Genomic DNA, 16,591 nt, shown 5'->3' with positions numbered 1-16,591 from the left:
CCTTTTCATGATCGGGGAAAAAAGGAAAAATGCGTAGACCTAACAATGTAAATGATCAATTGGAATAACGTCAGTCAGCATTTTACCTAGTGATAAGTTGATTTTACTGACAAGGTCATTGTATCGACCATAAAACTGATGACTTAAAACGAGACTTTTTAAGATGGAGAGCTTGGTGTTCTTGTTTCATCAACTCCTCGTCATAATCGGGAAATAACGGGAAAATCCATCGACAATTCAGTGTTTATAATGGCCTGACAATCAATATGAAAAACACCGGTCAGCATTTGACTGATAGTTTGTCTTACAAGGTCATATAAACTTGCAAAATGATGACTTCTAAAGAGACTGTTATCAACGTGTTTGTCAATAGTTTACCTCGTTTTAGAAAATGTTCATACACTGTAAAGTATGCTCTTGTGTATCGAATCAACTGAGAGATAAAGACATCGTCTGCACGCGATGAAGGTTTATTGCTGCATAAGTAAAGGGGGTTGACGATTAAAAAGTTAAACATCGCGTTTTTCATAATGCTTTGTTGCTACATTAATATGATCAGTATAACATCCAGTTATAAAAGAGATGTGGACTCTTTTTTCAAGTTAATTTGAATATTTGAAATGAAATAACTATTATCTCTAAAAACTTTGTCGGTGTATCGAAATGCTGGCTTGAAGATTTTTTTCTCTCAGGTAGTTCATGAAATAATTTTTACTTCCTAAAATATCAAAAAAGATATATGAGTTATTGAGCACACCTACGTGTAGAACCAACATAGATTCCAATTGGGTGTTGTGTCCTTTCTGACAATTTATTTCAGTTTGTCAACTAAAATCTGCAACATGACTATCTGAGTATTTTTATTTTATGTCAGAAAGGACAGTTGGAAAAACTGCATGGTCTCAACTGACCACTGGAAGGTTATCAACGAGGTATATTATAACATTGATTTCAGAATATTTGTATATAATCAGAATGGTTTCGATAAAGTATTTTGTAAACAAGCAATCACAAGAACTGAAGGCTCATGAATTCCATTTCAGTCAAAGAACCTTTGATGTAAAATGCCGCGGTCTTTAAACTATACAGTGCGGAATCTTACAATGCCATAAAACAAATGGAGATAACGAACAGTATTCAAATTCAAAAATCCATAAAACAATACAAAATAGGAGTAGAGCACACACAGACCTCCAAAACATCAGAGGTGTGCACCTTGTCATGATCGGGAAATAACGGAAAAATCCTTCGTCAATTCAGAGTATAAATAATGGACTAACAATAAGTATGGAAAACGTTAGTCAGCATTTGACTCAATGATAAATTGTATTTGCTGACAATGCCATTGTATCGACCTTAGAACTTACAAAATGATGACTTTAAACGAGACTGCTAATATTCTTGTTTCATCAACTTGTTTCTCAACATTTTACCTCAGTTTAGAAATTGTTCATACGTAGTCGTACATGTAGCAGAAAATGCTATTGCGTATCGAATCAATTAAGATATAAAAACTCTGTATGCAGGTGATATAGACATATTTCTGCATATATAAGGGAAGTTGACGATTGAGAAGTTAAAGTCATCACGTTTATCATAGCGCTTGGTTGTTAGATTACATGTACCATTAAATTCTTTTTCAAGTAAAATATGCAAATATGAAAAAGATGTGTCAGACTCCATGGTATTTTTAATCTCAAGCTCACTTTGATATATCGTATCGGCATAAGAATGGAAATTACCATATGCTTTAATTTGGGTCTAAACTTGTGGATAGGTGAGGGTTTGCGCGGGGGTAGTTAAAAGTTAAACTTGCTAGAAATCCATATAGTTTGGGGTATAAAGGTATCAAAGTACAAAGCAATGCATTCTAGTTTTTACTATATGTTTTTATAGTAAATTTAAGTGATGATTCTCACGTTGTCTCACTCATCAGAGTAAACATGAATGGTTACGCTGCATTAATCACTACATGTATATGAACATCCGCGACCTACATCTTCCGTTATAAGATTGCTACTGTAGTAAAGTTATGAATAATTATTACAAATTTTGTACAACTGATGTTCTACACGTATAGTGTGTACTTTAAAATAAAATTAATCTAATGAAATAAGTAGGAAGTCAATTTATTATATGTAGTGTCAATAACTTACATGTAGATACATGTACACATGTACAGTGTGTGTGTGATATACTTTTTAAAAAGTGAATATGACGGGACATTTTGTATTCAGAAAGCTTCATCTTCTTCCAGTTCTGACCAGAAAAAGACATGGTAAGTCAAGATTTTTTCCTCTAAATATATTTACAGGAAGATATTTTTCATGAGAAAAAAAAAATACATTGCGCTTAACGGACACCTAACGGCTAAATATCGGCATCAGAATGTTTTTTTTTAATTAATGAAAGTTCTCACAAACATTATTTCGGGGCCCTTACTCTCAACTGCTTTAGTGTAAAAAAAAAAATGTGTCTATTCTAAACGAATTATTGAACTGACCCCTTAGCATCAACTTCCCTGTCGGAGCATGCTACATGTAGCGTAACATTTAGTGCGTTTCAAATGAGATTGTAGATCTGAAAACACCATAGGCAGGTGAAAGTTGAATAATAGAGAACTTCAAGAAGGGAAGTTTGCGAAAAGTCTATTTATCATATAATTATTAGTTGGTTATTAACTTCTAAAGTCAGTAAAAAATGCTATAATTATCAAACAGATGTGAAACATTTCTCAAGTTGCCTTTTAATTAGCATAAACTTGAATGGTGTGTTCGATTATGAACACCACGGACTTCCGGATTCTACAGTCTCTCTTACGATACAAGGAAGTTATCGTAAATATTAAATAATAAGTAGCACAATTCGGTTGTCTTATGATATACACGTAGTGACTAATGCGTATATTTTATTCACAAATATTTACATTTGCAAATGTTTTCCTTTATATAACACTACTGAAGGCAAGCAATTATATTTACATTTGCAAATGTTTTCCTTTATATAACACTACTGAAAGCAAGCGTTTTTATAACTGTATATTTACAATTGCAAATGTTTTCCTTTATTTAACACTACTGAAAGCAAGCGTTTGTATAACTGTATAAATACAGGTTTGGGGTCAAGAGGTCATAGATGTTCGTATGGATAAACGTTCGACGTAATTTCTCAGTGACGTCATAAAGGGTCGACGCGCGTTACATACATGCCGTTGGGTTTGAAAAATAATGCATTTCACACGTTAAAAGTCACAATCAGGCAAATTTAAAGTATGAATAAGTCACAAATGTAAATATAAGTAATAAGGTATCATTTTTTGAGTGTGTGTAAAACGGGTTGACACATGATCAAATCTTCAATAAAGCCCTGCGGGCTTTATGGGATTTGATCACGTGACCAACCCGTTTTACATCCCAATAAAACTCAAAAAATGATACCTTATTTCTTAAATAAATACAGGTACGGGGTCAAGAGGTCATAGATGAGCGTTTGGATAAACGTTCGACGTAATCTCTGTGTGATTTCATAAAGGGTCGACGCGCATTTAGTGGATTACATACATGCCGTTGGGTTTGAAAAATAACGCATTTCGCACGTTAAAAGTAACAATCAGGCAAATTTAAAGTATGAATAAGTCACAAATGTAAATATAAGTAATAAGGTATCATCTTTTGAGTTTTATTGAGATGTAAAACGAGTTGGCACATGATCAAATCTTCCATAAAACCCTTATGGGATTTGATCACGTGACCAACCCGTTTTACATCTCAATAAAACTCAAAAAATGATACCTTATTTCTTAATTATAACTGTATAAATACAGGTACGGGGTCAAGAGGTCATAGATGTGCGTTTGGATAAACGTTCGACGTAATTTCTCTGTGACGTCATAAAGGGTCGACACGCGTTTAGTGGATTACATACATGCCGTTGGGTTTGAAAAATAACGCATTTCACAAGTTAAAAGTGACAATCAGGCAAATATAAAGTATGTGTACGCAGTTACAATTGCTAATAAGTCACAAATGTAAATATAAGTAATAAGGTTTCATTTTTTGAGTTTTATTGAGATGTAAAACGGGTTGGCACATGATCAAATCTTCCATAAAGCCCTTCGGGCTATGGGATTTGACATACATGTTAACTCTCCCGATTTATATAAAACTCCATCTCCCGCCTACCGATTTAATGCAGAAATCTACCGCTTTTCTACAAAAGCTGCGTCTAAAGTATTTTTGGTTCGCTTGGGTATCCATTTTTGAAGCCACTCTCATAAAATCTCGCTAGATATCGCGTGATTTGACTCGGAATCATACAAACGCTTTTTTGTACTTAGATTTCAAGCACGGATTTGACAACGACAACAACACAAGACTACCAGTGATTACATTGGTTACGATAAATTAATCAACATCCCTGCCATGAAAAAGGAGATACAGCTTTTAAGAATTAGATGAAAACATTTGACATCGTCTTTAAAAGCACAGAAGCTCACAACTTTATCAATAAAGTCAATAGAAATCACTCGATTGACCAAGCCATGTGGCACATCTCTACTTTCGTTTACGATCATCGCTGGAAATCTGATTTATATAACGAAAGATAGGAACTTGTTTTAGATCTAGATTAAACCATTTTATCATTTGTTTTGTTTAAAAACTGAATGAATATTTTGAATTATTGCTTCTAGGCTATATCAGCAAAGATCACTCTTCACAAGGCTAAGTAAAGCAGCCAATCCAAGCAAAGTGATGAGCATGAAAAATATTTGAATTTGTACAATTTATGTCAAACTTAAGGTGTTTCTGTCTTCTAATTGATATTTAAGATTAATTAGTGTAGGTACCTGATTTCATTTAAGGCTTATAATATACATGTATATTACATGCATGAAAGATATCGATAATCCAAGCGTTAAACAACACGCGCGCAATGCTACCGCTTTTGAGGTATGAATCTCCCTCTTTTTCATCACAATAGGTTAACATGTATGGATTTGATCACGTGACCAACCCGTTTTACATCTCAATAAAACTCAAAAAATGATACCTTATTTCTTAAATATAGATTTACAATTATAGATTTAGCATGAGGTCATCTTCAAAATAATGTTTGCTTGCCCTCTCCTATCCCGACTCAGGGTAAAATTATGAGGTCGGTAGGTAGGTTGGAAAATCTTTTTTCAGAAATTTTCAACATATTTGTTGACGTGATGAGAGGCATTAATAGACAAAACGTGTGCAGGGATGTAAAAAAAAGAGTTTTAGTCGGTTGGGCGAAATGATCTAAATGTAGTGTAATACACTTTACATATAAAGTATGCTGAGATATAGAGAACACATTCCAGAAAATGAAACTAGTATATCGTTATTTTTTTAATAACTTTTCAAAAATAATTTATGTTTATCAAATACTATATAAAGATTATTTCAAATATATATAAATATTTTTTTTTACATATGATATGTTTCAAACATTGTTTTGATTAAAACATATTGAATATACAATCATGTACTATGCATCTGTTCAAATCAGACGCAAAAGAAACTGACTAGAGGCTTTTCGGACGTTAAACTAATGGTCATGCGGTCGTTGTCCAGTATCGTCAAGTTAATCCGTTTAATTGTCATGTTAGGGTCTCAAATCCAGTGGACATCAAAGATAGCCGACCGGTTAAGTATACGGGAATAGAAACGCGCGAGATCCATATACAACTAAGAGGGTGCAAAATAACGAAAAAGTGATCGATCTCAAAAAAATTTAACAAAACAAATTTGTGGCGAGGACGTAAACACTGTTACAAATTCCTTGTAATTCCAGACGTGAGATCAGGTCCCTAGCAGGAGTAAGAATCCCCCAAAAACATTCAATCAAATACCTAAAAAACATTTTAACATATACTTCAAGCGGACACCATATACATGAAGTGTCTCGGTGTCATGCTTTCAAGTCCAGTTCCGGTCAATAAACATGATAAACTTATCTCTGAATTAGAAACGGAGACAAGGAACACAAACGGATTCAAAATATTGACGTCTATTGGCACAAACAGCAAGATGTGACTGAACAAGAAGACACATGTAGAGAAACGTTCTTATTTATTTTGTTCATTTGGAGATAAACAAGAAAAATTTTCACGAGTACTCCCAAGTTATCAGGGGATGCTTACTCCTCCGAGGCACCTGGTCCCACCCCGGGATTTTAGGGATCTGTGTTTATGCCCTATTCACAGAGTTGTATTGCTTTTAGGTGTCTTTTTAATCGATCGTAACTCGATCGTTTTCATCACATTTTATTTCATTCAAATGCATACGCCAATACGTATATGTAATTATATGAATGTTATGTAGCGTCGTTTAGTTAGTAGTAATCTCTAAGTGAAAAAAATGATTTTAAAAGAAATCTAAAACGACAAACTGGTTTATTTTTGTTCAATAAAGAAAGAGTTTCTATGGAATTCCATATACGACAGCCAACTGCTTACTGACAACTGTCACACATAATTTATTTGAATAATTTTTCATATTTATATTGATATTTATGTAAAATTTCAAGAAACCAGGGGCGGATCCAGGACTTTTTTCCCAAGAGGGTCCACCCCAGTAAAAAATATCTAACCCAAAAATTTCTTTACAAGAATATTTTAACAAACAAAACAAAAAGATAAACCCCTATCTTAAATGTGAAAATTTAAATTATTTCGATGGGGGAGGGGGTGACTTCTTATTTTTCTGATGCTCTGTAAAAGGTCTTAATGATTTTTATAAGTATATCTGATTTAAATGCCTTTACCAACAAATGTTACCCAAGATCCTACCAAAAGTTTGACCCACCTTTTTTTTCTGACGTATAAAGATTATAGCTTTTAATACCCCCGGTCAAAGAATCTATCGATTCTTTTTCCTGCAAGGAAATGTGGGAATTAGATATATTGTATTCAAAAGGGAATACTTTTTCCTCCTATTTATCCCTTCCTTGCCCCCACTGTTTAAAAATTCCTGATGAAGTCTTATTATTGTAATCTATCATAAGGGTTTAATCAATTAAGCATGCGCATTAAAGATACCCGGTATTAAAGATAAAAAACAGGCAATATCGTTAATGAGCAGTGGCAGCTGGCTATAAGCAGTTGACTGTCGTATATGTCGTATATGGAATTCAATAAGTTACTGAAAAAAAATTCATTTTAAAATTAATTTATTCTTTGTAATTTCTGTTAAATTACGAATAGTTGCACATTTTTTGACGTCTGTGACAAATCAAATAATGCAACGTCCATTTTGACAATGTATAATCCCCAGATGCGGTCAGAGCCTCTGAAAACTGATTTAATCTTTGATATCACGAGGGGTATAAGTACACATGGAATTCTTTGTTCCCTACTTAATTCATCCGTTTTGTCCTCTGTCCAGGTAAAATCTTATCGGTCAAATTACAAAATGAGTTATTACGAGTTATAAATGTACTCAGTATTTTCTGCAACGTCATCTTTGTATGCAAACTCAATTCTTGAAAGTAATATCAAAGAAGAGATATACATGGTTACTGTCTGAAAATATAATTAATATTTGGGCGAGGGTAACAGAATGTGATAGAGGGCGAATCCTAGAGTGAAAAGCTAAACCTATGCACTAATATACAAAGTTCAAATTAAATTAAATGTTTGAATATTTACAACAGAGAGAGAGAGAGAGAGAGAAAACGCAAGCAACAGAGAGAGAGAGAGAGAGAGAGAGAGAGAGAGAGAGAGAGAGAGAGAGAACTGAAGGAAAGTGTCATCATGTGTTCATTCAACATGATTAACAAATGTTGATAGCCCACGTCCATATAGGCGAATAAAATATCTGTTAAAGAGAAAAATAACTTATACAATTCTTTCAATGAGCAAGTTTTATGACAGATAAAATGACCTTATAGCAAATACAAAATAGCTTTAAGTCGAATGCCGACTGAAGTTTTACAGACCAATATTTTAAAACTGAATTGTCTATAGATTTTACTTATTTTCCCGATCATGACAAAGAATACTTTTTTTCATTTCGCGGTGTACATTGAACAGAGCACACGGCGATTGTAACTAGTCGGCAGGGTACGCTAACTCCTCCATGGCACCTGATCCAACCTCTCATGTTTTGGATGTCCGTGTGTTTGCTCTGCTCCTGATTAATTTAATTTAATTAATGGACTTTTAATCTTAATTACTGTTTGTTTTCTCCTTATTTCATCGCACAAAAAATAAATAAATAGATAAAATATTGTATTTGCTCCACATGCCCCCGATTTGTATTGTCTCACTCGTGAGCTTGATCTCTGTTCGTTTTTTTCTATATTTCTTGTACAAAGTGTAAAGATGGTATTTTGCTACGCAATTACACAATACTACGACTTTTTTAAAGAAATTATAGTTTTCATACTCACAGATAAACAAAAAAATGCGCAATATGTAACATTCCATGAAGAAAATGGCAAATATGCCTTTAAGATTGAAAAGAGCACTGTCATATTAAAATTTTCATTAATTTGTCAATATAATATACAGTATATATTCTAGGTAAATTATAATTTAATATAGTCAAAAATTAATTTATAAATCAAAAAAAAAAACAACTCTGTAATTAAAAAGCCATTCAGACTAGAAGTCTAAAAGAGTATCAAGGTATTAAGCCTATTTCACACAACAGATTGTAGCTAATTGATACTCCTTCGAAAAAATATTCTAGATTAATTAGCTAAAGCTCATGAACTACAGAAAACGAAGAAAATACTGTAGCCAGTATGTACTGCTGTTAATTTCATTAAGGAAATTATCCTTATGTTTTGTTGTTTTTTTTTTGTTTTGTTTTTTTTGTGGGTTTAAATGAAACCAATTATCATTTTTTGGAAGGAAAATAAAAGAATCATACTAGTATTTATAACGATAGAATAAAAAATAAAATGAACAAGAGGCCCAGGGGCCACAGCGCTCACCTGAGCACATCGGGCTTGAATTTACCCCCCCACCCCCTCCAGGCATTCATCATTTGAACAAACTAGAATCTACACAACCTGAGGATGATTCCATATAAATATCACTAATCATAGCTTTGAAGTACTTGAAAAGAAGATTTTAAAAGGTTTCCCTAGAAACTACCTGAGGATGATTCCATATAAATATCACTAATCATAGCTTTGAAGTACTTGAAAAGAAGATTTTAAAAGGTTTCCCTAGATATCCCTATGTAAAACTTGGGTCGGCCATTTTGGCCCCACCCTAGCCCCGGGGGTCATGATTTGAACAAACTTGAATCTACACTACATGAGGATGATTCCACATGAGTTTCATCTTTCCTGGCCCAGTGGTTCTTGAGAAGGACTTTTTAAAGATATTTCCTATATATTCCTATGTAAAACTTGGGTCGGCCATTTTGGCCCTACCCTTGCCCCGGGGGTCATGATTTGAACAAACTTGAATCTACACTACCTGAGGATGATTCCACATGAGTTTCATCTTTCCTGGCCCCGTGGTTCTTGAGAAGAAGATTTTTAAAGATATTTCCTATATATTCCTATGCAAAACTTGGGTCGGCCATTTTGGCCCCACCCTTGCCCCGGGGATCATGATTTGAACAAACTTGAATCTACACTACCTGAGGATGATTCCACATGAGTTTCATCTTTCCTGGCCCCGTGGTTCTTGAGAAGAAGATTTTTAAAGATATTTCCTATATATTCCTATGTAAAACTTGGGTCAGCCATTTTGGCCCTACCCTTGCCCCGGGGGTCATGATTTGAACAAATTTGAATCTACACTACCTGAGGATGATTCCACATGAGTTTCATCTTTCCTGGCCCAGTGGTTCTTGAGAAGAAGATTTTTAAAGATATTTCCTATATATTCCTATGTAAAACTTGGGTCGGCCATTTTGGCCCTACCCTTGCCCCGGGGGTCATGATTTGAACAAACTTGAATCTACACTACCTGAGGATGATTCCACATGAGTTTCATCTTTTCTGGCCCAGTGGTTCTGGAGAAGAAGATTTTTAAAGATATTTCCTATATATTCCTATGTAAAACTTGGGTCGGCCATTTTGGCCCCACCCTAGCCCCGGGGGTCATGATTTGAACAAACTTGAATCTACACTACCTGAGGATGATTCCACATGAGTTTCATCTTTCCTGGCCCAGTGGTTCTTGAGAGGAAGATTTTTAAAGATTTTTCCTATATATTCCTATGTAAAACTTGGGTCGGCCATTTTGGCCCCACCCTTGCCCCGGGGGTCAAGATTTGAACAAACTTGAATCTACACTACCTAAGGATGCTTCCACATGAGTTTCATCTTTCCTGGCCCAGCGGTTCTTGAGAAGAAGATTTTTTAAAAATGCCATTAATTTTTAACAAATTCATGATTATCTCCCCTTGGAAAAGGGCGTGGCCCTTCATTTGAACAAACTTGAATCCCCTTCACCCAAGGATACTTTGTGCCAAGTTTGGTTGAAATTGGCCCCGTGGTTCTTGAGAAGAAGATGAAAATGTGAAAAGTTTACGACAACAACGACAACGACAACGACAACAACGACGACAGACAACGGACAAATTTTGATCAGAAAAGCTCACTTGAGCCTTCGGTTCAGGTGAGCTTATAAAAGTGTTATTTAGAAGTTAAATTTTCACAAAATTTCGAAACATTCCATTGTGTTAAAAATGTAATGCATCAAAGATATCTTCACAAGAGCATTGAATTCGTAAACAATGTCAAATAAATCTATTCCATGGGTATATAAATTGTCATATCCCAACTGAAAGACATTGAATATTCCGGAATGCTTACTCCTCCATGGCACCTAATCCCATCTTTAATGTTTTTGAGGTCCGTGTTTGCTTTGCTCGAAGATTTGTATTCTTAAATGGACTTCTGAGCTAAAAATACTGTTCTATATCTACATATATTTCACACATGTATATAGATTCAAAAGAAAAAGTGAAAATCAATAAGACCTAAGAGTTTGTTTTGTTTTAAAGGTGCATGGACACAGATTTGAAGTTAATATTTTCTGTAAAATATCACGACTTATATATTCTAAAAGCATTTTACACAAAAATATATTAAAAATTTTATTTCATCTTAAAGTTATTGAAACTTCAAATTTTTGGATAAGTTTGATGACACATCCTTGCACTCTCACAAATATTACTTTTATTCTTAATACTTAGGAAATGTGGCAATCTTGTGTAATAATGAAAAATACTAAAATTTTATATAAAATATATAAGTTGTAATATTATACAGAAAATATTAACTAAATCTGTGTCCATGCACCTTTAAATGAAATTTTCCATTTAAACCTTATCAATATTTTCAGAACTAGAATGCATTTTACATCAATACTTATGTCAGTGTTACATGTGACATCAATATTTATGATGATGTTACATGTAGAATTAAGTCAGTGTCATTATAATACGAATGTTAATTAAATAGGTCCTATAGTAACACACCCCAGCAAGAAATTAATGTGCGTAGATATACCAAATCAAAACATTCCTTTATTTGTTTGATATTTTATAACATCCTTCTAAAGGGACCATGGTACAGTTTCACATCACTTATGTTTACAATAATTATTTTAGAGTTGTAAATTTTGAATTTAACGGGTGGTAATAATGAAACATTTGGAGATAACGAACAGTATTCAAGATCTGAAGTTTAAAGTCCAAAACAACACATAATAGGAGCAGAGCAAGCACAGACCTCCGAAACATCAGAGGCGGGATCAGGTCCCATGGAGGAGTGAGCATCCCCTGCCAACCGGTCACACATGTCGTGTGCTCCTTGTCATGATCGGAAAATAACGGAAAAATCCGTCGTAATGGATATTATCAATTGCCATCCTAGGACCATGAGTCATTAATAATGAAGTGCTATGATGAATGAAGGTCGGATTAAATTTGGCTGTTAGAATTTAAATCAAATTAAACTATTTTACGTCTAATGTGAAAAATTTGAATTCCGAATAGAGAAAAAAATGCATTTAAAGTCAATTTTGAACAGTGGACAGAGTGTTTGCTCTAGAGTCGCGGAGTAAGGAGTTGATCCTTATTGTAATTGTAAATGTGTCATGACAATTTTCACTGCCCAAATTTGGACAAAGCACATGCATTATATGTATTCAGAATGAGGGATTATGATAAATTGAAGCAGTCTCGTTTAAAGTCATCATTTCGTAAGTTCTATGGTCAATAAAATGACCTTATCATTGAGTCAAATGCTGAGTGACATTTTTGCTAGTCCATGACACGTATTTACACACTGAATTTACTACGGGTTTTCCGTTATTTCCCAATCATGACAAGGAGCAGGTGTGACCGTCGGCAGGGGATGTTCACTCCTCCATAGCACCTAATCCCACTTCTTATGTTTTGGAGGTCCATGTTTGTTCTGCTCCTATTTTGTTTTGTTTTATGGACTTTTGAATACAGTTCGTTTTCTCTAAATGTTTCATCAAAGAGAGTGGAGGTGTGGTTGGGTGCCAGCGATGTTTAGTTATGAAGGTGTAAGAAGGGGGACTTTAGGGTCTTTTATGAAGTTCTAGATTTTACAATTTTAAAACAACTGTTATATTTGCCTGTGTCATTTGCATCTCTTTTTCAGCTTTATCATTTATTTGGATACATCTCGAACTACCTTAAGATGCCCGTTATTCCCAGCAACAAGACATTTTAAATTCTTTATCTCAAAGTACCAACCCAGCAAATCCTGCTTTTATATATTGACATATATTCTATCATCGTTTTTATTCAGAACTCGGTCTGCACCCAAAAAATGTACGCGTGTGTGGACTAGTTTATTTTGTTTGCGAAAAAAAAAATCAAAATAAATATTTAGGCGGATCACAAGTTAAAAACGCAAATGTAATATATAACTTCCCTGTCTGAAATAAATAACGTTTTAAAAATGATAATTAGGATATAGCCTTAATTGGTTTCCATGTAACTCTTCTAATTTTGTCAATGCAATGCATGCATTCCTAATATGTCGGGCAATGTAGTTATTATGATAAATTTTGCTACTACAAAACCCTAAGAACAAAAAGTTCATCATAGTGTGGAAAAATTAAGAATATTCCAGATTAAACAAGAATTTCTAGATAAAATGAATAAAAACAAAACAAAAGAAACAAATACAGAACGAAAAAAAAAGATAAATAAAATTCTCAGAATATACAATTTTCTTTCGTAAAATCTGTATCAACTATAACAAATTAGATATTTTAATATCTTTTTAATTAAAATAAAACAGAATACATTTTACATTATAACAAGTCAGAGTTTTTAAAATGTTTGTTTCAGTTATAACTCCTTCACTGCAGTGACAAGAAAAAAAATATGATCTGAATATTATGAAACATATTCCTCTTGTTCATTCATACTAGTAATTCGCTCTACTGCCCAAGGTCTTTCTCATGTTTGAATTAGATAACAGTTTATTGTTTGTGAAAATCTTTTTAGGCAGTAAATGCCTTAAACACATATGAAAATGCACAAATCTCCACAAAAGATTATTCTTGTAATTGAAAGATATTTTGTGTTACATATTTGTAATTCTATTCTTTCAACACATATTTTTTGTTTAATTCTTTCTGTGTTAATAACTAGAATATATAACTTTAAGAATAAAGATAAGCTATCATTTAATTAAAATTTATTGAGAGATTTGATTATTTTTTTTTTTCAAATTCCAAATCAATCCTCAAGATAAAAAAAATTGCAATAAGCAAGAATTTAAAGGTAGAACCAAAACGTCCTTCTTTGAATGAAAAATGTTCTGTTAAGTCCCATATTTAGCTCAATAAAATATATCGTGAAAACGAACAGTATTCAAGTTCAAAAGTCCATAAAACAGTCCAAAACATGAGCAGAGCAAACACGGACCCCCAAAACATCAGAGCTGGGATCAGGTGCCACGGAGGAGTGAGCATCCCCTGCTGACCAGTCACACCCGCCATGTACTCATTGTCATGATCGGGAAATATCGGAAAAATCCGTCGTCAATTCAGTGTTTAAATAATGGACTAACAATTAGTATGAAAAACGTCAGTCAGCATTCGACTCAATCATTATGATAAGATGTATTTGCAGACAAGGCCATTGTATCGATCATAGAACTTACGTAATTATGACTTAAAACAAGACTGGTGATTTTCTTGTTTCCTCAACTTAGTTGTTTATAATTTACCTCGTTTAGGATACTACTATTGTATATACTAGAGCATGCTCTTGCCTATCGAATCAACTGAGAAATATTAACTCCGTATGCAGGTGATAAAGGTATATTGCTGCATAAGTAAGGGAAGTTAACGATTGTAAAGTTAAAATCATCACGTTTATCAGAGAACTTGGTTGTTAGATCACCTTTGACGTATTTTTCAAGTAAATATCCAAATATGAAACAGATGTGGCAGACAAAAAAAGCAACAACAAAAAAACATTCATGTTTCCTGGATGCAAGAATTAGGCTCCATTGTCAGGCTAAACAAATGTTGCATTGAAAATACACAGTTAAAAATAAAAAATGCTGAATTCGAAGGTAAAGGTCAGATTGTTTGAAGAAAACACTGATTAAAAATTCATTGAACCCGGAAAACCAATTTTCTTTTAATCGCTGACCATAGGACTATTCGCTTTAGGTCTATGGACTGACTTAGGCTTTACAAGTATATGCTGAGGTGTATGGTTTTTACACACCAAATGTGTAAAAGTGTAAAGAATTATTTTGAAACCAAAAGTCGCTGTTAGCAACTGTAATATGGGGGCATAGAGCTTACACCCACCATGACATTACTTTAGTTGACCTCCTCGATATCAGTTGGTAAGACATTGTTATTTCTGGATTTTCCCCCATGTGTTTCGAGGAAATACTTGGTTTGGTAGAAGAAAATTTGTTAATGTGTTGACAAACTGTCAACTAACTCAGTGCTGGGGTACGAAAATCGGTCACGTAAATCGTAAAATAAGTCCACTCTCTGGGGATATACGTAAGTCATAGATACCAAAGAATAAAAAGGGATGTAGTCTAGGGATGTCCCGAATGTATATTTTTCAAGCAGTAATTCGGAATGCCAATTCGGTAGAAAACGTTCGTAAAATGTCGTGATGTACTTAGGGACTCTTTATTTAGAATTTCAATAAAAATTCAAATGATCACTTAATACAAGTGTTTGCTTTAAATATGTTGCATCATTTAAAATTGCGCAACCAAGTCATGCATTTTACTAATGTGTATATTAAGTAATCTAGAAAAAGGAAAAACCAACAATTTACTTAAATTGCATCCTTGACTGCTGATAATTTCGCCGAAGAAATACATTGAAATGCTTGAGGAAGGGAAAGGGTGTGAATGAAAATGGTGAATACGATTTTCCTGCAAAGATTTCATCACCCGTAATGTATAGTCAGGGCTTCCTTTCACAATTTTAATCCTAACACTGAAAGAAAAACCTAGTGAATTTAACTAGTGTGCCTCGTAAAGCGTTGGTCATGATTAGTAAACTTTTAGTTTACTGGTTAAGATAGTGAGTTGTGGAGCGGGGGTCGTATAGATACTTAGATACCTAGTGAAAGTTACTTATATCAATTCTAAATTTACTAGTTTTTACATTCATATGAAGCAGAATTTATGCAAAATCTTATGCGTGAAAAGAAGAAAACACTTGCTGTGGCCTTCAACTCGACATTTAGATATATCGACGACGTATTGTCAATTAATAATGATGATTTCCATTCCTACGTCGATACGATATATCCTAGTGAGCTTGAGATAAAAGATACCACAGAGTCCGACACTTCTGCTTTATACTTGGATATTTTACTTGAAAAAGACACTAGTGGTAATCTAACAACCAAGCTATATGATAAACGTGATGACTTTAACTTTTCTATCGTCAACTTCCCTTACTTATGCAGCAATATACCTTCATCACCTGCATACGGTGTATATATATCTCAGTTGATTCGATACGCAAGAGCGTGCTCTACGTATGAACAATTTCTTAAACGAGGTAAATTATTGACAAGCAAGTTGATAAAACAAGAATATCAAAAGTATCGTTTAAAGTCATCATTTCGTAAATTCTATGTTCGATACAATGACCTTGTCAGCAAATACAATTTCTCATTGAGTCAAATGCTGACTGACGTTTTTCATACCAATTGTTAGTCCATTATTTATACACTGAATTGACGACGGATTTTTTCCGTTATTTCCTGATCATGACAACGAGCACACGGCGGGAGTGACCGGTCGGCAGGGGATGCTCACTCCTCCATGGCACCTGATCCCACCTCTGATGTTTCGGAGGTCCGTGTTTGCTCTGGTCTTATTTTGTATATTGTTTAATGGACGTTGAGATTGAATACTGTTCGTTATCTCCATATCCTTCTTCTTATCTAGAAAATATACCAATATCTGGTAAAACTACTTTCAAGGTAGTGATTGTGTCACAACTGACCTCAAGTTGTGATGGATTCTTTCAATTAGAATTTACAAACCAAAATAAATAATATTTTGGAAGACCTCCTGTATACCAAGAAACAACAAGATTTATAAAAAATTA

The 16,591-nt window shown here is 33.9% G+C and overlaps 1 protein-coding gene across 1 annotated transcript in view; it reads left to right on the top strand.

Annotated features, from left to right (window-relative positions):
• Positions 1-2,178: 2,178 nt before the first annotated feature.
• Positions 2,179-16,591, top strand: part of LOC134242609 (arginase, hepatic-like) — a 31,282-nt gene continuing 16,869 nt past the window's right edge. Inside the window, exon 1 of the mRNA XM_062724710.1 lies at positions 2,179-2,278. Within this exon, the coding sequence (XP_062580694.1) occupies positions 2,215-2,278 (64 nt within the window). The 5' untranslated portion in view covers positions 2,179-2,214. The remainder of the gene's footprint in view (positions 2,279-16,591) is intronic.

The sequence above is a fragment of the Saccostrea cucullata genome, unplaced genomic scaffold (assembly GCF_032062105.1).
Source record: "Saccostrea cucullata isolate Sc308-1 unplaced genomic scaffold, CSIRO_AGI_Scuc_v1 ctg861, whole genome shotgun sequence".
Taxonomy (NCBI): Eukaryota; Metazoa; Mollusca; class Bivalvia; order Ostreida; family Ostreidae; genus Saccostrea; species Saccostrea cuccullata.
This window is presented reverse-complemented; position numbering and strand designations above follow the sequence as displayed.